The sequence below is a fragment of the Colletotrichum tamarilloi genome (genome assembly GCF_030869305.1).
Source record: "Colletotrichum tamarilloi strain Tom-12 chromosome Unknown Scaffold_153.1, whole genome shotgun sequence".
Lineage (NCBI taxonomy): Eukaryota > Fungi > Ascomycota > Sordariomycetes > Glomerellales > Glomerellaceae > Colletotrichum > Colletotrichum tamarilloi.
In genome coordinates, this window is record NW_026849536.1 from 482 (window position 1) to 18,989 (window position 18,508).

The 18,508-nt window shown below is 50.7% G+C and overlaps 9 protein-coding genes across 9 annotated transcripts; 5 read left to right on the top strand and 4 right to left on the bottom strand.

Annotated features, from left to right (window-relative positions):
- Window positions 1–260: 260 nt before the first annotated feature.
- CTAM01_15206 (uncharacterized protein) lies at window positions 261–2,044 on the top strand (the record flags this gene model as incomplete). The annotated part of the gene is made up of 4 exons (XM_060531204.1): window positions 261–756; window positions 825–1,294; window positions 1,348–1,714; window positions 1,776–2,044. 4 exons carry the CDS (start codon window positions 261–263, stop codon window positions 2,042–2,044), a joined length of 1,602 nt encoding a protein of 533 aa, XP_060374194.1.
- A 263-nt stretch (window positions 2,045–2,307) lies between these two features.
- Window positions 2,308–3,424, bottom strand: CTAM01_15207 (uncharacterized protein; the record flags this gene model as incomplete). The annotated part of the gene is made up of 2 exons (XM_060531205.1): window positions 2,308–2,482; window positions 2,532–3,424. 2 exons carry the CDS (start codon window positions 3,422–3,424, stop codon window positions 2,308–2,310), a joined length of 1,068 nt encoding a protein of 355 aa, XP_060374195.1.
- A 569-nt stretch (window positions 3,425–3,993) lies between these two features.
- Window positions 3,994–4,155, bottom strand: CTAM01_15208 (uncharacterized protein; the record flags this gene model as incomplete). The annotated part of the gene is made up of 1 exon (XM_060531206.1): window positions 3,994–4,155. The coding sequence occupies one exon, from the start codon at window positions 4,153–4,155 to the stop codon at window positions 3,994–3,996; it is 162 nt and encodes a 53-aa protein (XP_060374196.1).
- Window positions 4,156–7,233: 3,078 nt separating this feature from the next.
- CTAM01_15209 (pectate lyase B) lies at window positions 7,234–8,351 on the top strand (the record flags this gene model as incomplete). Its single annotated transcript, XM_060531207.1, has 3 exons — window positions 7,234–7,540; window positions 7,609–7,853; window positions 7,926–8,351. The coding sequence occupies 3 exons, from the start codon at window positions 7,234–7,236 to the stop codon at window positions 8,349–8,351; spliced, it is 978 nt and encodes a 325-aa protein (XP_060374197.1).
- Window positions 8,352–8,714: 363 nt separating this feature from the next.
- CTAM01_15210 (major facilitator superfamily transporter) lies at window positions 8,715–10,382 on the bottom strand (the record flags this gene model as incomplete). The annotated part of the gene is made up of 5 exons (XM_060531208.1): window positions 8,715–9,235; window positions 9,288–9,474; window positions 9,537–9,938; window positions 10,011–10,025; window positions 10,092–10,382. 5 exons carry the CDS (start codon window positions 10,380–10,382, stop codon window positions 8,715–8,717), a joined length of 1,416 nt encoding a protein of 471 aa, XP_060374198.1.
- A 2,401-nt stretch (window positions 10,383–12,783) lies between these two features.
- On the top strand, window positions 12,784–14,538 carry CTAM01_15211 (major facilitator superfamily transporter; the record flags this gene model as incomplete). Its single annotated transcript, XM_060531209.1, has 2 exons — window positions 12,784–14,264; window positions 14,325–14,538. 2 exons carry the CDS (start codon window positions 12,784–12,786, stop codon window positions 14,536–14,538), a joined length of 1,695 nt encoding a protein of 564 aa, XP_060374199.1.
- A 568-nt stretch (window positions 14,539–15,106) lies between these two features.
- On the top strand, window positions 15,107–16,087 carry CTAM01_15212 (uncharacterized protein; the record flags this gene model as incomplete). Its single annotated transcript, XM_060531210.1, has 1 exon — window positions 15,107–16,087. One exon carries the CDS (start codon window positions 15,107–15,109, stop codon window positions 16,085–16,087), a length of 981 nt encoding a protein of 326 aa, XP_060374200.1.
- Window positions 16,088–16,409: 322 nt separating this feature from the next.
- CTAM01_15213 (uncharacterized protein) lies at window positions 16,410–17,342 on the bottom strand (the record flags this gene model as incomplete). Its single annotated transcript, XM_060531211.1, has 3 exons — window positions 16,410–16,457; window positions 16,510–16,586; window positions 16,643–17,342. The coding sequence occupies 3 exons, from the start codon at window positions 17,340–17,342 to the stop codon at window positions 16,410–16,412; spliced, it is 825 nt and encodes a 274-aa protein (XP_060374201.1).
- A 750-nt stretch (window positions 17,343–18,092) lies between these two features.
- CTAM01_15214 (uncharacterized protein) lies at window positions 18,093–18,452 on the top strand (the record flags this gene model as incomplete). The annotated part of the gene is made up of 2 exons (XM_060531212.1): window positions 18,093–18,236; window positions 18,303–18,452. 2 exons carry the CDS (start codon window positions 18,093–18,095, stop codon window positions 18,450–18,452), a joined length of 294 nt encoding a protein of 97 aa, XP_060374202.1.
- Window positions 18,453–18,508: the final 56 nt, after the last annotated feature.

Genomic DNA, 18,508 nt, shown 5'->3' on the forward strand with positions numbered 1-18,508 from the left:
GGCAGATGATACAGAGTTTGGAGCGTCAAGGAGGAAAAGCCTGGGAATCGATTACTGTACTTTTCAATGATGATCATGGTGTTTCGATTGCAACTACTCGTAGTCGGTCTCGGTTACTAGAAGTAGCGTAGTAAAACCGAAGACGTTTATTGAGATAATGCCGGGCTACCCGAATAAGTCATCTGGTAGTATAACTATCCATCGAAAGACGGACGAATCCAATGGGCATCCCCAAGGTTTAAACAAATCAAGATAGCAACATGCCTAACCTTTCTGACTGTTCGAGGTCTCTCAAGGCACAGCAGGAGACGAACTTCCCTCCAACGCCATTCTTTGATGGGCCAGAAGCACCTTGCCGTTTCGAAGCGGAAGTCTATAATTGCATTGTCCGCGGTTCAATCCCACAAGAGATAGACGGAACATACTACCGTTGCATGCCCGACTGGTCTTGGGCCCCTCTTTACGAAGACGATGTTTTCATCAACGGGGATGGCGCCATAGATGCAGTTCGAATCAGGAACGGTCACGCCGACTTCAAGCAGAAGTATGTGCGCACTGCCAAGTTTAACATTGAGAGGGCAGCGAGGCAGTCAGTCTTTGGCAAATATCGAAACCGCTACTCAGACGACCCAAGAGTGAAGCATGAGGTTCACTCCACTGCGAACACTCATATTGTGTATTTCGAAAACCAGCTACTGGCATTGAAAGAAGACTCTAGGCCGTACGCAATGGACCCGGACTCCCTTGAAACCAGAGGTAAGGTATCGTCACTCAACTGACCAATGCATGTCTGTTCTCTACATGCAACTAATTCAAAGCTGAAGGATTGTACGACTTTCATGGGCAGTACTCAGCTCCAACTTTTACCGCGCATCCGAAAATTGACCCTGACAATGGAGAGCTGATCACCATGGGCTATGAAGCTAAAGGCGATGCGACAAATGATGTTGCATACTATCTCTTCGATAAGAACGGGGAGAAGCTCGAAGAATGTTGGATTAAGACGCCGTATGTGGGAATGATGCACGATATGGCAGCGACCAAGAATTGGATCGTATTCGTACTCATTCCACTTGAGACACAGCCAGTTGAAATACTGCAGCAAGGATCGAAGCATTTCGCATGGGCTGAGGACAAGACCCTGACCTTTGGTCTTCTGCCGCGGCGAAACCCTAAACCTGAAGATGTTCGGTGGTTCAACTTCAAGAACGCCTTCTACGGACACACCGGAAACGCGTTCGAAGGCGAAGACGGATGTGTTTACCTCGACGCGCCCCTTACCCACCATAACAAGGTGCGCATTCTGTAGGACTATCTCCTAAAAGCATTCTCTAACTCGTGCACTAGTTTTGGTTCTTTAGTCCACGAGGCGAAGACCCATTCTCTCACCCAAGCGGTAAAGCAGCGGTGGGACAACCTGCTAGTAGCTATGTGCGCTGGAAGCTCGATCCCAACGCAACAACCTTCCAAGTTGAGCCGACCGAGCTCGTCGCCCTCGATGGCGAAATGCCCAAGGTTGATGAAAGATTCGCAACCAAAGCGTACAGCAAACTGTTCCTTTGCGTTCATGATCCAAAGGCCAAGTACAGTCCTGTCGGTGGGACTTACAACACCATTGCAGCTGCAGATATCAACACCGGGAAGTATGATCACTGGTCTGCGGGGGAACATACTTCCCTACATGAGGTAGCTTTCTTACCAAGGTCCCCGGAGGGTAAGTATTCCATTGAGCAACAAACATCAGACGAGTGCTGGGTTCACTGACATTTTCAAAGCTGCGGAAGGAGACGGCTTTCTTGTGACCATCGCGAACAGACGAGATGTCAGACTGTCCTGCATTTTGATCCTCGACGCCAAAGATATTGAATCAGGCCCTGTGGCAATAATTGAACTACCTTTTCGGCTACGCAATGGCATACATGGAAGTTGGGTGCCCCGCTCGGACATGTTGCATGATAAAGATCTCTGCGATATGTCTGGCGTAACTACAGAGATTCGGCAGAAGTTTGAGGGTATCACCGTTCAGCCAGCCCTACGAAAGTAAAGGGACAATGGCAGGAAGGTCCAGTGTGTAGAGACCTCAGAAAGTGAGAGATTGAATGTCTTCTTGGTGCTTACAGTAACATATGTCTGTCTCTTACATCTTATTAGTAGATAGTTGAAATAGCACACCGGCATAGGACTTAGAAAGAGGCGGTGTCTTCTTTCCTGGTAAAGTGCACAAATTAACTATTGCTTTTAGCGAAAGGACACAATTTGGTCACGACGCCATGCCCCGCATATTTCGCAATCAACTCCTGGACCTCTTTAACTCCTCTTTGGCGCTATAGCGAAGATGTTCTTCAGCTTGTCGTCTAGCCACTTGACATCTTCAAAGTTCCCCGGGGGCCCTCCAGCCCAATGGCCCCAAATGGAAGGGTAAACAGCCAGTTCACCGACGCCTTCACTCATACACTCGACCTCATACTCAGAGTCCTCGGGCCTGCAACTGTCAGTATTAGTCATGGCGGTATTTAGAGCGAGATTCTTACGGAAAGTAGAGATCAGTCTTGGAGGGCAGCACCAAAGTTTTAGCCTTGATGCTCGCCATGGCCTTCTTGAAATCGCCATTGTATGGCTCTTGATTGCTCACATCGGCACTTTGCCACGTGTGAATCATGACAAGCAAGTTCTCCGGGTCCTTGCTAAGAGCCCACTTCTCCCAAAACGATTGCATGAAGTCCTCGAGATCCTTGGCTCCGTAAAACTTTTTGTGCAGCTCATGTCGGTAAAATGCTTGGGAAAAGCCCCATCCGGCGTACCCGCGACCAAAAGCTTTAAGGCCAACTTGCTTCTCCTCGTCTGACCAGACCCTGGCAGACTTGTCCCCGGTTGATGCAATGCGTCCTAATGTACTGCCGGCTGAGCTGGTCTTCTTTGCCGCGAGAAGCGCCGACTTGACGCCTTCCAAGAAAACTTGATTGTGTGGGGCGCACTTCGCGGCGCCACAAAATGGGACTGCGATATCCAAGAAGTCGGGATATTGCGTCGCCCATTGGAAAGATTGAGCCGCGCCCATAGACCATCCTAGAACGGCTCTGAGATGGGTGATCTTGAGTTCCTTGGTAACCAATTCGTATTGCGCCTTCACGTTATCGAAGAAAGACACGTCGGGAAATGGATTGATGTCTGAGTTGGAAGGGCTGACGGACTGTCCGTTGCCGAACAGGGCCGGAATGATGATGAAATAGTCTTTCGGGTTCAAGGTCTTGTCGTCTCCCACTAGCCATTCGTTGTCCGCAATAGCGCCGGAGTACCAGGTAGGATAGACAACCGCTGGAAGGGATGGGTCGCCAAATGTCTTATATGCGATCCATGCTCCTGGCAATGAGCCACCACTTTGAAGGGCGAAGTCTCCAAGCTGGTACTTCTTGATATCAGACATGTTTGATTGAGAGGAATGAGGTTCAAAGTGAAATGGGTCTATAGCCGTACTCTCTCAAAACAAAGGCAGAGAAACTTGAGAGGTGTATTGAGACGTAAGGAAGCCGTGGAAAGAAGAAGAGTGATATACCAACAGCATTCTTATCTTTCTTTCGTCATGATATGCCGACGGCGATGTGAGGGGAAGCAGGGGTCAGCCGATTCAACCCGTGAGACCCGTGACCGGCGCCGGACCGACCCCGCATTTTATGTCGTCCGCTCCCTACGTTATCTACAACCATCGCCAACGCTAGAAGCCCCGATAACCTTAAATTACGATGGACTTTTGTACCGACGAAAGAGAAGACCAACTCGAGAGTTGAGACCAAGCGCACTCTTGTGCTCCTGACTCTTCATTACATCCGAGGGACACTGCATTGTGACGTGAAGGTCACGTAACCTTGGCACTAAAAGGTTGAGTAGGGATTCTCGGTGAAGGAAGCGTCTCCCCACAGCCGTATCTAGCAAGGCGAACACCTACTAGCGGCGCTGGAGCTTGAACTTACTACTTTGCGATAACCCAGGTCGCTATCAATGTCGACTTCGGGGTAGGTATCTAAGATGAGGCTGAGCTCGGCCGCCTAGACCGATATGACACCCGCTTGGTGGTATACTGAATGATGCGCTTGTGGGATATTTGCTGCCGTTAAAGGGCATCGAGAGAGTGGTAGGATTAGAGAACAGAGGACGCATATGCAGGTGGTGGACTCTTGCTCTAGTGCTTTATTTCTTGGTCTCTCATGACCAGGCAACCAGATCGTAAACATTTCTCTGCCTCATCTTGATCCGAAAGGGGTTTGTGTGGTGATAAAATGCGAATTTGACACGCAGAGGTAATTAGACCGAAAGAAAATAGGTCGTTGCCAACCATTGCATGAGAGTTGACGGGAAAAGAAGAGGGAATGTTTAGGTAGAGGCCTTTATGTCTCATAGTACCGGACGACCGAGCAGACCACTGGTTAGCATGGGATGACTCCGTTCTATGTCCTGTTAGGCCACTCATACGTGTGCTCCCAGTACCTATGGATGATGGACGAGAACTTGGGCCATAGCATCGAAACATTCTCAAATCAGGCTGCTCGACTATCGGAGAGATGGGGGAGTTGTATCGATAGTCAACTGAAGACCAGTGGATGCTCGGAAAAACACCTCTGGAAGTATCTAAAGCGACGAGCCGTTAGCAAAGCCCACGAAGATATGTAGCGAGACACATGCGTCAAGTAACAAAGAATACCAAGGTTCCGAGACGTATTATGCTTCCAGACATAAGCCCTTAAAAGTGTGGCAAGCATCCTGAATGCTGTGCAGTCTGCGCGCTGACAATTGCTCAACCTATTAGCAGACTGGCAACTGATTCGAAGCTCATAGCAATACGAGGCTGAGCGAAGCGCCGATTTCGTTTCTGGTGATCATCTAATATCTCTCGAGATGCAGATCAAGAACACAAAAATAGCTATTGAGGTCGTCATTGATGGTCTTGATTCTTCGTCCGAGGTCACCTTTCCTTCCTCGATCAATGCGGATACTGTGCCTGAGTCGAATCAATGCAGCAAATTGAATCTAACCGGAAATCGCTTACAGTGGAGTGGAATCCTTAGATGGATGTAATGTTAGCTTTGATCAACCCACCTTCTTCTTCAAGGCATGTCGGTGGCTTTTCCGTATGGTCATTCGGAGACGGAGGAAACAGTTTCATTCGTGCAAAATTAGTCAATGGCGAAGAATGCCACATGACCCGGGCGATCTGAAGAGTTCGGCAAGATGCAACCGTCGGTCGATATCGAGAAGGATTCCGGTAGCCGTCGCTATGCAAAGAGATCCTAAGACAAAATGGTGTCACCGCAGGTGCTAACCTTTTCGGCATTGGTTAGTACAGAAGGCATACATGACGCTATGGAGTCGTTGAAAGGCTAGAGGGAGTGCTGACCTGCTGGGTCTGACCAGACATCGCAACCGACCTTGAATTGTATTCGTTGACAACAATCTTCCCCCGACATACGTCTGGCTAGACGTAGCTACCAGCTGAGTCCTTGATTTAGCGGATCTTGCTCTCTCCTTTCTCTTGAGAGCAAGACGTTCTCCCCTTGATTGTGGATTTCTGCCGATCGAATACGAGCCGTTTGATGTTCAGGTTCCAATCTCCTGCGTTGTAGAATGCCAAGGTTGGTTCGATATAGACGTCTTGGCGCTATCGGCTCAGTTGGATTGAGTACGTTGGTGCATCGATGACTCGTGAGAGGCGAGGAGGAGGCCACGGGATACGCCCGCCTTGAATGGGCAACACAAGGCCGCTATTGTCTTCTGTTCTCGTGCTTGGTAAGAAGTGAGAAAATGGTGGAGTAGGCAGTTGAACTGCACGATGATTGGAAAGCAGAGTTTGGCAGTGCAGAATGCCAATATTCGCATTCTTGGCAGCTAATCCCCCTTTTCAATAGTGCAACATGCCAAGGTTGCGGGTAGATGCACAGGTCAATGACCGCCCCCCTCACTTCTTGCATCATGACGGGCATACTGTCTGAGAGTGATAAAGTTCGCTGCGAAGTGATCGCAAAGTGCCGGGAAGTTACAAGGAAGTAAGATATAGAAGTTTCGTTTCGCATCTGTGTTCCTCTATAGTTGAGAACTCGCCGTAAGATGGGCTTTCAACGTGAGGTAAAAGGTGTAAAGAGATGGGAGCCGGTCATCAACTCGTTGGCAACTCGCTATGAGCAACCAGGCCAGGGGTCATCCCCCCACACTCATCATGACAATAACCCCCATCAGATCAGCAGCGCATCTTCTTAGATAGGCGGCGCCATCCGCTCTGCACACGGCGACGCTCTGCTTTGAGTTATTCCTCCAACGACCAGTCCTCGTTCATTTAGACAGCATCTTGGCGTTCATCTATCTCTGGGGTGCCGCGCGCAAAAGCCACTCACCCTGCTGATCCGAAACATAGCAGCTGTACAACTCTAGCGCAGGGTCACACCTTCAGCGTTACTGCGGACGGCTGCCCAGCTGGGGGGGCACTGGCTCGGTCTTCTGCCCTCGGTGGGTTCAGCTAGGCCCTGCCAGCAACAGCCGAATGAGCCTATTCGCAACCCCTGCACTTCCCAACCACACCAGGCCATATTACCAGAAGACGGGCAATATCGGACAGGAGCCATTCTCTCGCGTTCTTTTAGGAAATGAAGTCGTGCCCAGTTCTCTGGTTTTGGTACCCTGGCCGTCATGGGACGGGCCAAGACATCGGTCTTCCTTACTTGCGTCGTTCATGTCAATGTAACGGCCGCGCTAGAGGCCAATCACCTCTTGCTGTATCCTTCGGCCAAGGCGTCTTTATCGACGGAATCCTCGTCTAGTCCGTCCCATGCCCTGTCATGTTTGTAAGATCATCTTGGACTACACAGAAGGCGAAATAAATAAGGGTCTCGATGAGCTCAAGGGATGCGCTCAGTTGGAAACGCCCAGCAATGCAGTTGTCAACGTGGAGCCGCGGACTGGCCTTCTTGCAAGTTACCACAACTACCAATGGCGCCATCTTACCTCACTTTAAACGAGAAACGGAATCCGGCGCTTGTATTTTATATATAAGACTCAGCCGTCGATAGGTCGGACCAACAGTTCTTCTTTCTCTCCATCGCGCCTTTCAAGTCTTTCATTCTCTTTCCTGTTCATCCCATTCCATCAACTTCGGTAGTGCTAGTCACCCGCTTCACGACATTTACCTATTATTCATCCGAACCGATTCCTTACCCAGCCTATTTGGCTAAGATACTCAACACCACCAAGATGAAGTTTCCAGCTGTCACCTTCATGGCTGCTTTGGCCGCGGCTTCGCCTGCCAACATCGTCACCGCCCGCAACGAGCTTGCTCTCCGCCAGGCCGCCGAGGCTTGCAACATCGGCTACTGCACCCAAGGCGAAGGTACCACCGGTGGTGCCGGCGGCTCCAGTGTTACCGTCAAGACTGTCGATGAGCTCGTTGCTGCCGCTAAGAAGGAGGGTCCCCTTACCATAGTCATCTCCGGGGCCATCTCTGGCAGCGCCAAGGTCCGCGTTTCTTCTGACAAGACCATCATCGGAGAGAAGGGCAGCTGTAAGTATCGTGAAGGTTACAATTACCGCCTCTTACGCACTGTTATACTAATGTCAATATCTCTGTAGCCCTCAACAACGTTGGCCTGTACGTCCGCCAGGTCAAGAACGTCATTATCCGCAACCTGAAGATCGGCGGTGTCAAGGCTAGCAATGGTGATGCCATTGGTATCGATGAGTCCACCAACGTCTGGGTTGATCACTGCGACCTTTCTGGTGACTTGAGCGGAGGCAAGGATGACCTCGATGGTCTCCTCGACATCTCCCACGGTGCTGACTGGATCACGGTCTCCAACGTCTACTTCCACGACCACGTAAGTCCTGTTATGATCCTGGCTTCTGTCTCTTGGTTCTCAACAAGTTCCAAACTAACAACGATAATACAGTGGAAGGGATCCCTGGTCGGTCACTCTGACAGCAACGGCAGCGAGGACAAGGGCAAGCTTCACGTCACCTATGCCAACAACCACTGGACCAACATCAACTCCCGTACTCCTCTCGTCCGCTTCGGTACCGTCCACGTCGTCAACTCATACTACGACAAGCTCCTGCTCACCGGTATCAACTCCCGCATGGGCGCCCAGGTCCTTGTCCAGAGCACCGCCTTTAACAGCTGCCCCGCCGAAGCCATCTTCTTCGCTGACTCCAAGGAGACCGGATACGCCGTCGCTGAGGACGTCGAGCTCGGTGGCTCCAAGAACTCCGTTCCCAAGGGAACCCTCACCTCTGCCTCGTTGCCTTACAAGATTGCCGCCCTCGGCTCCGGCAAGGTTGCTGGTTCCGTCCCCGGCGCTGCTGGCCAAAAGTTGTAACTGGATCACCAGCCGGTTTGGATGTCGTATTTATGGTATGGTGGGATGAAATGATATTTCTTTGTACATACTTGACTCAGTGTATACGAGCAACGCTGCTGGTCTGTTGACATACGCCCCTGTTGTGTACATATGGGGTCCAACCGTTTGCCAGAGCTGGATTATTTGGAGGCATTGTATATAAGTGTGCGGTTTACTCTTTAAACTGAGCAGAAGCTTCTCTCCCAAATTGATTCCCACTGCAGTGTGTCTGTGGTGGATCGATCGATGAGCTCTATCTTTCATCTGTCCACATCTATGGCTCGGCAACAAATTACGTGGGCAATTGTACAGTCAAGGACAGCGCCTTGTTATACCTCTTTTTTATAGACCAGACATAATGTTCTCATCCCGCTTCTTGATGCGAGGGAAGCAAAGCCACACGATAGCCACGACTGCAATCAGCGACAGGACAATCGGCTGGAGTACAGCAACACCCTTACTTGTCGCAATCGCGCCAATGATGAACGGAAAAACCGTTCCACCAGTACCACCAATAGCCATGGCAAAGCCAATAGCGCTGACATGGATGTGCTTCGGGAGTAGCTTGGCTGTCATCATGACTGCTCCAGGGAACATCGGCCCCAGGAAGAACCCGAGGAAAGCCACCGCAATGGCTGAAACGATGAACTGGGGAACAAGCCAGAAGAGAAGCTGGAGGGCGAGACAGATGGCGATGTAAATGCTGATGCAAAGCCTTTCTCCATAACGCTCTGTCACGAAGCCCAAGGTAGCACGTCCCAGGGCCTGGCCTGCCCAGAATCCAGTCGCAGAAATACCAGACGCATAGGCGGATGCCTTTCGAACGCGTAACATGAATGTTACGATCCAGCCTCCGAGACCAACTAAGAAGTCGAGTTAGCACCTTTCAAACACCATACCGATATGACGTCCTACCTTCGACACCCATGTACGCAAAGAAGAAGATGGAACAAAGCCAGGTAACTTTGGATTTGAGTGCGATTCTGGTACCCGCACCCCCGTTACCCTCGTTCTCGTGCGCGTGCTCCGCGCGATACATAGCGCCGGTCTTTTGCCAGAAGGTGACAGTGAGGCCGACCAGTTCGAGGACAGATGCACCGACCTACGAGTTGTTAGTACATGTATTTATTACCAACGGCGCCGGCCAAGTGGCACTCGACCCACCATTACATAGTAGTAGTTGTACCAAGGCAGCTTGGCAGTAACCACCATCGAAGTAGCGATCAGTGGAGACACGAGAGCTCCAACGGAATAGAAAGAGTGCAGAAACCCCTGAATTGTGTTTGCCTTGTCCATGGCGCCAACCCAGGCGCAAAAGCAGGCATCAGTCAGTCCATTGCCGAATCCGCTGATCATATTGGCCACGATAAGTGCTGGGTAAGGAGGATGCAAAGCCAGGACGACGTATGTGATGATGTGGCAGAGAGGGGACATTATGGCCACGCCTCTTTGACCAAACTTCTGATGAATCCTAGCGTTGGTGAATGCTGCGACCGAGTAACCGGCGAAGGGAGTCAGAAAGATCAACGAGACGATAGTGTAGCTGAGTTCGTAGTAGGTCTCAAGCTGGAAAAGAATTAGAATGTCAAGTCCACTACAGATTCTCTAACATTTAGAGCGCATAGGAGGCTAACGTACGTAGGGAATCAAAGCCTGAAGGATGGTGTTATGTTAGTGACTACTTATCTACAAATTATCGGCATATCAACGACCACTTACACCGACTGCTGCGTCGTTCATACCGGCAATGGCAAACGAGAAGAAAGCAAAGCCTAGTCTTCCCATGTTACCCCTTGGCGAATTCCATCGTTCGATAGGTCCATGAGCATTTGTTGGAGGAGTGTCGTCGGGGGCATCCAACGATTGATGTTCTTCGGGTCCATCTTTCTTCGGTGAGGCAGTCCCAAGTGCGCGACCGCTGGAGCTCAGTCTGCCGAGCTCATAGGGTTCCGAAGTGAAGGTTTTCTGGTGCTGCGCCTCGGACCGCGCCTCGGTGACGGTTTGCGACATCTTGAAGGGGTGTTGGCCAGTCACCAGCGCAACCTGATTCTCTAAACTCTGTGTACAAACTGATTGGCTTTTGAAGAATGCCGGACGAGAACCATTGATTGAACTCGTTGGAAAGAAGAACAACTTCCATGATGATAAAAGGGTTGTCGAGAGTTGTCTGGTGACTTCGCTTGAACGAGAACTGGGCGGGGGGGCTTCCGCCGATGATTATCCGGAGGATCTGGGGTTCCAGGGTTCCAAGGTTCCTTTCTCGGAGTCAGACGCGCAGCGCTAGCGGAGTATTGGTCGGAAACATTCCTGACTAACACACGCAGACGAGGAGAGGAGGCGGTTTTCCTTGCCGATGATTCGCTGACGGTGTTAAACACACCCATTTCAAAGTTGACTCGGCCCAGTCTTAGCTAAGATACAAGAGGCGATCGGACTTGCTCCACTGGGCCGAGTCACTGGAGAAGCCAAGTTGCGGCGTCGTTTTGCGAAACCGAAGCCTGTACTCCCATTCCGACCCATAAGGCCCCGAAAGTTTGAGCGAGAACACGAAGCCAATGACGACTGTAAGAAACGTAGTAAGTGATCTGGAACATTATTATGTAATGACAGTACAGTGATCTCTACGAGATCGAGGATGATGGTGATAAGATAGGGGTTTCGATTCACCGCGTGGAGAATGAAACCAGCGAAACCACTCTCGATTCTGATTGCTTTGAATCTCGCATCGACTTCATCTCGTCAACAATTTACCGAGCAGAATACCGAGTAAAAGAAGTATATTCAAGATTACATTTCAACAGAGAAAATTCGAAGATTAAGGAATATAGGAAAGTGATTTTGTCGGAATGAGAGACTTCGTCAAGATTTAGAGTTGAAAATGATGTCCATCATGAACAACGACAATCAAGAAAGGTCTAGGCAATAGTTTGACTCTTGATGGACACTCTGGATATCGGTAAATCGTAGCGGCTGCTGGCTTACCTGGCGTGACGATGGGAATCTACGAGCCTTGTTGCATTCAAGTTTGCTGATGCAGAGCGCTTCGCATTGCAGGACGGGCATAGGAATAGGTTGCCACGATCTCTGGTCTCTGGGAATCGTTCTCGCAATCGTTCGAGAACAAGGATGATCTCAAATTTCAAGACAGCTGCCATGATCGCGGGATCACTAGTTGGTCGTGTGACGTTTCCTGACTCAATTTTAAGGCGAAAATTGGTGTTGCTTCCGATGAAGCCAGCACGGGTGCCCGGCGCCCATCAAGGATTGTAGAAAAGCCTAGAAGATTGCATGAAGTAGAGACAGTCTTGGATGCTGTTTTCGAAATATCGATTCTCGTGCTGGGGTTCTGCGAAAACGACCAACCAGAAAGTGTGCCAAGTAGAGGCATCTCTTCTCCGTGAGACCAACAAAGGTGAAGTCTCGGACGCCCTGTCGAAACGGCGGTGAATCATGGAAGCATTTTTGTAACATGAGGTACTCATTCTAACCACACCTGATGGTGAATGAAGATGTACGACAAACAAAGAGGTCAATCAAGCAGAATTGATTTGTCCAGCCTGCGTCATATTCTTGCCTTACTCTATCTGGTATGATTATCATACAAGATGATGTATAATCATCAACAATTCCTCATAAATTCAATGATCACTTCATTTGCACATCATTTAGAGAGTACCGTGTATCTCGGGAAAACCAGGGGTAGTCAACCAAAAAAACAGATAGATGTGTTACACAAGCTAAGGCAGTGACCCGATTGTGGCTTCCCAGATTGTCGCACAAATATTGGCTCTTGATCACTGCATCGCCTCGGACATGCGTCGACCCGTGTGTTGACCAACAAAGGAGCGAAATGTGGCGAGAGAAAGTCATTTCTATTGGTGTCATTATCGCGCAGTCCCATAGTGTTTAAGTTGCCTAGATCGCAGATATGATACCGTGATTGACGGGGGATGCAGAAAGGGGTGCCTGCGTGTTTGTTGTCGCAACAATCAATTTGGTTCGGTTACTCCCTTGTTCAAGCAGATCAAGAAGTGAAGGTATTTACTTTATCCTTGATGCCTAGATGCGCCAAGTAGGTAACAAGGCCATGTGGTAGGTCGTATCCAGACAATGAGAGAAGAATCGCGGCTGTGGCCAACAGACCTGATTGGCCGTGTCGAAATGCCAATACTGTTGAGGACCATTCTAGCGCCAGTGGCACATCCCGACCAGTCTTTCCTCTCGGGTGAGTTGTGTCACTAACCTCGGAGCAATTATCCCCATTCATTATCAAGGCCGTGGAGTCGCATCAGTTTCGAGTTGGAGGCTACCCCTCAAGCTCAAGTTTCTAGACTTGTCACTAGCAAACAGCCCAAATTATGAACCATCTCTCAATCAATTTCTCCCTTCACGTAAATAATTGTCTTTCGAAATGGCGAAAGGTTCTGGAATCTCAAACGACAGCAAATGTTCGCCGGCAGACCATGACTTGAGCAGAGATGGCAAAATTGATGGAGCTGGTCTTGATGCTACCGGTTCTTATGAGGAGAAGTGCGGTGATGCTATCGGACAAACAACAAGCGACACTAATACCGATTCCATCTCCCCAAGAAACGCTGCGCAGAAAGAGAAGATCCGATCGAGCCTCGTCCGCAAGTTCGATCACAGGCTGGTACCTTCTATGTTCCTTGCACATCTTCTCTTCTTCATCGACAAGAGCAACATTGCTCTCGCTCGTATCAATGGACTCGAGCGAGACCTCAAGCTGGTTGGCAACCAATTCAATGCAGCTCTGGCAATGTTCTTCATCCTCAACATACTGTTCAACATCCCAGGAAACCTAGCCGTACGCCGTGTCGGAGGTGCCATATGGCTGCCGCTCTTGATCATCTCATGGGGGATAGTTACCACTCTCAGCGGTTTCATCACCAACTTCGTCGGCCTCTGCATTACGCGCGCTTTCCTTGGCTTAACCGAAAGCTCTTTCCTTGGTGGTGTTCTGATATACCTTGGCTTCTTTTACACTGCCGATGAGCTCATTCTTCGTGTGGGCTTGTTCTACTCGAGTACCGCCCTTGCTGGGTTTCTCGGTGGCTTGATGGCTGCTGGACTTGGACAGATTAAGGTCCGCGGCTATGACGGGTGGCCTTGGATTTTCTTCATTGAAGGGGCCTTGACCGTCTTGCTGGGCCTCCTGCTGCTTTTGATCTTGCCACACACACCTGCTGGCGCCAAATTTCTCTCGCCGACTGAAAGGGCTCTGGCTGTTACGAGAATGCAATGTCAAGATCAATGGCACTATCTCGGCAATCCTCGCCTGTCCGACCAAGAATCAGCATCAGATGATCGACAGGGTGGTATATCGAGGCTCCAGAATAAGAAGGATCCTCTTACATGGAAAACTATTTCAGGGGCAATCCTTAATGTCATCACCATTCTGATGGCTCTCGGAAGCTTTTGCTCTATCCAGGCCATCTACAGCTTTTCCATGTTCTTCCCGACGATTATATCTGCCATGGGATACAAAAAGCTGCAGGCATCGTTGATGACAGCTCCCCCCAACTTTGCGGCATTGATCTTCACTATTGGCATCTCCTTCTGGAGTCGTCGGTCTGGAAAGACTGCGCTGCCCTTGAATGTGTGCAGTATGACCGGCATTTTCGGGTACATCCTGATGATCGTTGGGGCCCACATCGGTCCGGCACCGTTCTACATGAACATCAAGGTTCAGTACGCTGGCTCATTTTTCGTCGCCATGTCAGTCAACGCAACACCTCCTCTGGCGCTCACATGGATGAGTATCAATGCATCACCGCACTATGTCCGTGCCGTTGCTTTGGGTTTCTTACTGTCGATCGGAAACTCGGCTGCCTTTCTCGCTTCCTTTACCTACATTAAAGATGAATCGCCCAGGTAGGTTACCCTCATGGATACTCTTGCGCGTGTCCGTTCACTGACTCTGTCATTTCTCAGATATCTCAAAGGGCACTTCATCAACTTTGGCTGCCTGGTTGTGTTATTGGTGATAGGAATTGTTTTGCCCCTGTATATGAAGCGGGAGAACGAGAAACGGTCGCGAGGCCAGCGCGATTTTCGACTAGACGAGAGTCAAAGGGACGGCCAATCGGCAGAAGAGCATGAGTTTAGACTTGGATGGATGCATCCCAGTTTCCGATTTAAGTTCTGATGCGGCTGATCGAATTTGAAGAGAAGATCTTTCTGTTAAGACATGATGTACGGCGTGGGTATAATTAGGTACACATCTCTCTGGGCACACGCGGGAGAAGCATGCCTTCAATACGTTTGGTGCGATCCCTCAGGTTCCGGCGACTATAAGTAGAATACAGGCGACCATGGACAAGAATAAATCTCAAGTGAATTATGTTCAACAAAGTACGGGGTGTGCAATCGTTACATCACCAGTGCTCGGCGAAATGAAGCCATCACCAGAATCGAGGTACGTACCGTCGAGCACGTAGTGAGATAAACGCCGACGGCGCATTATCTCCGACACTAATGCAACGCGTGGAAACTGCCCACCAATTTCGCGATTCATTGCCGAGGTGGATCTCCCGTCCTTCAACCTCCTTTCCAAAAGTTCCGACTCTCGTTGCCGGGCTTCTCGACTTTAGACGACGTCAACTCTCGGCACAGAGCCGACAGAATCTGTGCGGGCCGTGCTGTGTTGCAAGACGGCTTCACCAAAGCGCAAGAAAAAAAAGAAAGACACTCTTACACACACGCGAACACAGACAATGGCGGCGGGACACGGCCTCTTTTTCTTCATTCCCGGCAACCCAGGGCTTGTCGATTACTACACCGACTTCTTCGATGCGCTCAAGGCCCGCATCGGCTGGGCCGACGGTCAGATTCACGTCCACGGCCGCGATCTGTTTGGGTTTAGAGATGACAGCCACGAGCCGTTCAGTAAAGACAGCCCGCCGTATGATGTGGAACATCAGATTGAGCTTGTTTTTGACCATTTGGCATCATTGCGGCGGACAGACTCTTCGCGCAATTCGCCGGGCAAGAAGGGCGAGCCATATGACTTTGTCGTGATCGCGGGCCATTCTGTCGGTAGCTACATTGCCCTTGAGATTTTCCACCGGCACCTAAAGGATCCCTCGCGTGCGCCCCATCTCAAGCTTCTCACGGGCATGCTGCTCTTCCCAACGGTCACACATATTTCCAAATCGCCGAGCGGAAAGCAAATGGAACTCATCCGTACGACGCCATTCCTCGACAATACCGCACACGTGATCGCACAAAAGTTTTTGAACCTCTGGCCGGCGGGCGCGCTCCGGTGGTTCGTGGGCAATGTTCTAGGCATGGGTCCCAAAGCAGCAGATGTCACGACCAGTTTCTTGAAGAGTCGGGACGGAGTATGGCAAGCCATTCACATGGGCAAAGATGAGATGAAAGTGATTACCGAGGAGAAGTGGGATAAGGAACTCTGGGAGGTTGAAGAGGACGATGTGGGGAACGGCAAGCGAGCTGCTCCTAGATTCTTCTTCTTCTTCGCGAAGAAGGATCACTGGGTTGGAGACCATTTCAGGGACCACTTCATCAGAGCCAGAGAGAAGCACATCGAGAACGGTTGGGCGAGGGTTGAGATTGACGATACGGGACTTCCTCACGCTTTTTGCACTACGGAAAAGAACAGCGAGATCATCGCCGCCAAAGTCGCCGAATGGTTGAAAGAGGTATGGGACGGCTTGCCTCAGCCACCAGCATGATTATGCGGTGAGTGTGTCTTTTCATCACGATTACGCCCAGCGGATTTTTTGAGTGTATAATATTAAACAATAGACAATAATTGTATTCCAAAATTTCCAACGCTTCTGATCTTACATGAAGTAACTGGAATGGGAGAAGCGGAAATCCAGCAGATACCTGCCTTTTCCCTCGCCTGAGGTAACCGGGAAATTTTGCCGTCTGGTGTGTTGGGGTATGTCCGAATTTTACTATCAACTCTAGACCATGAAGTTGCCTTGATGACACCGCCAATAATCTGGGAAAAGTCTACAACGCCACACCTCACTGGTTCTGTTGAAGAACTCAGGAGGGCATTGGCCTTCCAATTTGCATACTCTGGACGCTCGCAGTCTAACACCTCGTCAGCGCCTAGCTGATATTCAGGAATCCATTAGATGCTTACCTCTGCTTCAGACTTATTCTTTCTTCTTCTCATCAAACCATATACGAATGCTCCCATTGCTAAGAGGGACACACCAGCTAGGCTCTCTGTTAGCGGATAACTTACCAGTTGAGCTTCGTCAAGCTTGACTTACCAACACCGCCGAAGACACCCAACAATACTACAGCTGTGGGAGTACCGCCGGCTCCCTTGGGAATTCCTGTTGATGAAGCTGAAGACATGGGCGCAGACACGGACGCCGCAGGAGGCGGCATCGGGAACGGGCTAGCTCCAACAAGAGGCATCGTGAGCCCGCTGGCTGGAGGAGGTGGTGGAGGTGGTGGGGGCGCGACGACCGGCGGAGGAGGAGGTGGCGGAGTGCTCATCGGCGGTGCTGCTGGCGGCAGCGGCGGTGATGTCTGGACTGGCGGAGCTGGCGGTGGAGGAGGAGGCTGATTAACTGGGGGAGGCGCTACTGGTGTCGCAGTCACCGTGACTGTTGTCGGGACCATGATCATCACGGTCTGTGTCGCAGCTGGGGGCGTCACCGTTACGAAGATGGTGACCGTCGGTACGTTGGCATTGTTGTTCGGAGGCAGTCCTGTAGCCACAGGCTGTCCAGGCGCCGCCGGTGTGGCTTGAGGTTGACCGCTGAGTAGACCTAGGACTGAGAGAAGCTGGTTCGGATCGAGAGGGAGCGCGTTGGCGTTGGGCGCGCCCGCTTGCTTTGCAGCTCCTGCGGCAACAGCTTGAGCATTGGCTGCTTCGGCGTCTTGCATTTGTCGGCGAACATCTTGAATCTCCTCCTCCTCTTCCTCGTCGCGCTTGGCGACGTTACGGTTTCCCATATCCATCACTTGCTTCACCCTCCACGCCGGTAATGTTGTTGCTGGAGTGGCTAGTCGGTCTTCTACTTTGCTCGGTACGTCGATTCACTGTCTAAAACATCTCTGCTTCGGTAGGTGAGCCGACAGGTCGTGAAGCACTTGTCAAGCGTATCACAGATGCGCTTGTCGTGCTAGCCCGGTTGCGAATAACCGAGAGAAAGGGTCCTGGGATACTAGATAAGGCAGCGGCCAGGGTAGTGAGCGAGGTGGAACCCATGCACTTCTTATTCAGGCCTTGTGCTCGTCCATTCTGTCAGTCTCTGCTAGTTCCATCCATCATTTGACTTCTGGCTCGTGTCAAACTTTGGAGGCCGAGGCGCCACCACTCGGGCCCGGGCCTTTTCGCGCTGGTCTACGGGGTTGAGATGTGTCCCAAATGGGCAAGTGTGCGTCAAGTTTCCGACTGACGGGTATAAATGATGGGAATTGGGTGTCATTAACACGGTTGCCGGAGACAGTAGGAAAAGAAGGTGATCGATTAAGGGCCGGCTTTGGCCCATTAGGTGAACGTGCGCTCCCCGACCCTCTCTTTTTCTCTGCTCCGGTTTGTTTCCTCTGCCCTTAAAGTTCCTCTACTGTTTGTGTTGAGAGGAGAAGGGGGGTGGAGGGGAGAGCAATAGATAGACTTCGAAGCGTCGACTCGTTGTTGGCGATGACTGCGACGCGGCGTCGAAGCAGCCTCGTTGTTTCACAAAGGAGGCAGAAGTGGTCTAGAAGATGGGACGACCAATAGCTTCAGTGTTTTGCGAAACCATTTTCTGTAACCTCTTGAGCCTCCCATGCCTCCTTGCGCTTCTCATGCATTTGGGGTGGGCGGCCGTGCGAGGAGTCGCAGGCATCCCCGGACCACCTCGCGCGAGGGTAAACCTGGTCCTCTTTTCAACTTGGAGGTTTCTTTCTCGAGCTGATTATCGAAATTCGATTTAGCTCGTCCAGCCGTGTTCGCGATCTCTAATTGACGTCAGGACGATGATGAATACTAGCTGGCTGCGTCACAGCGTGGCGGTGAAAGCTGAATTGGACTTCCAGACCAGCCGGTGGACTTGGCCAGTATTGTTCTTTATATGCATGAGATAACCGAGCGTAGCAACTGTCCACGGGGCCAAGATCTGGTCTTCCATACTTTGATTTCT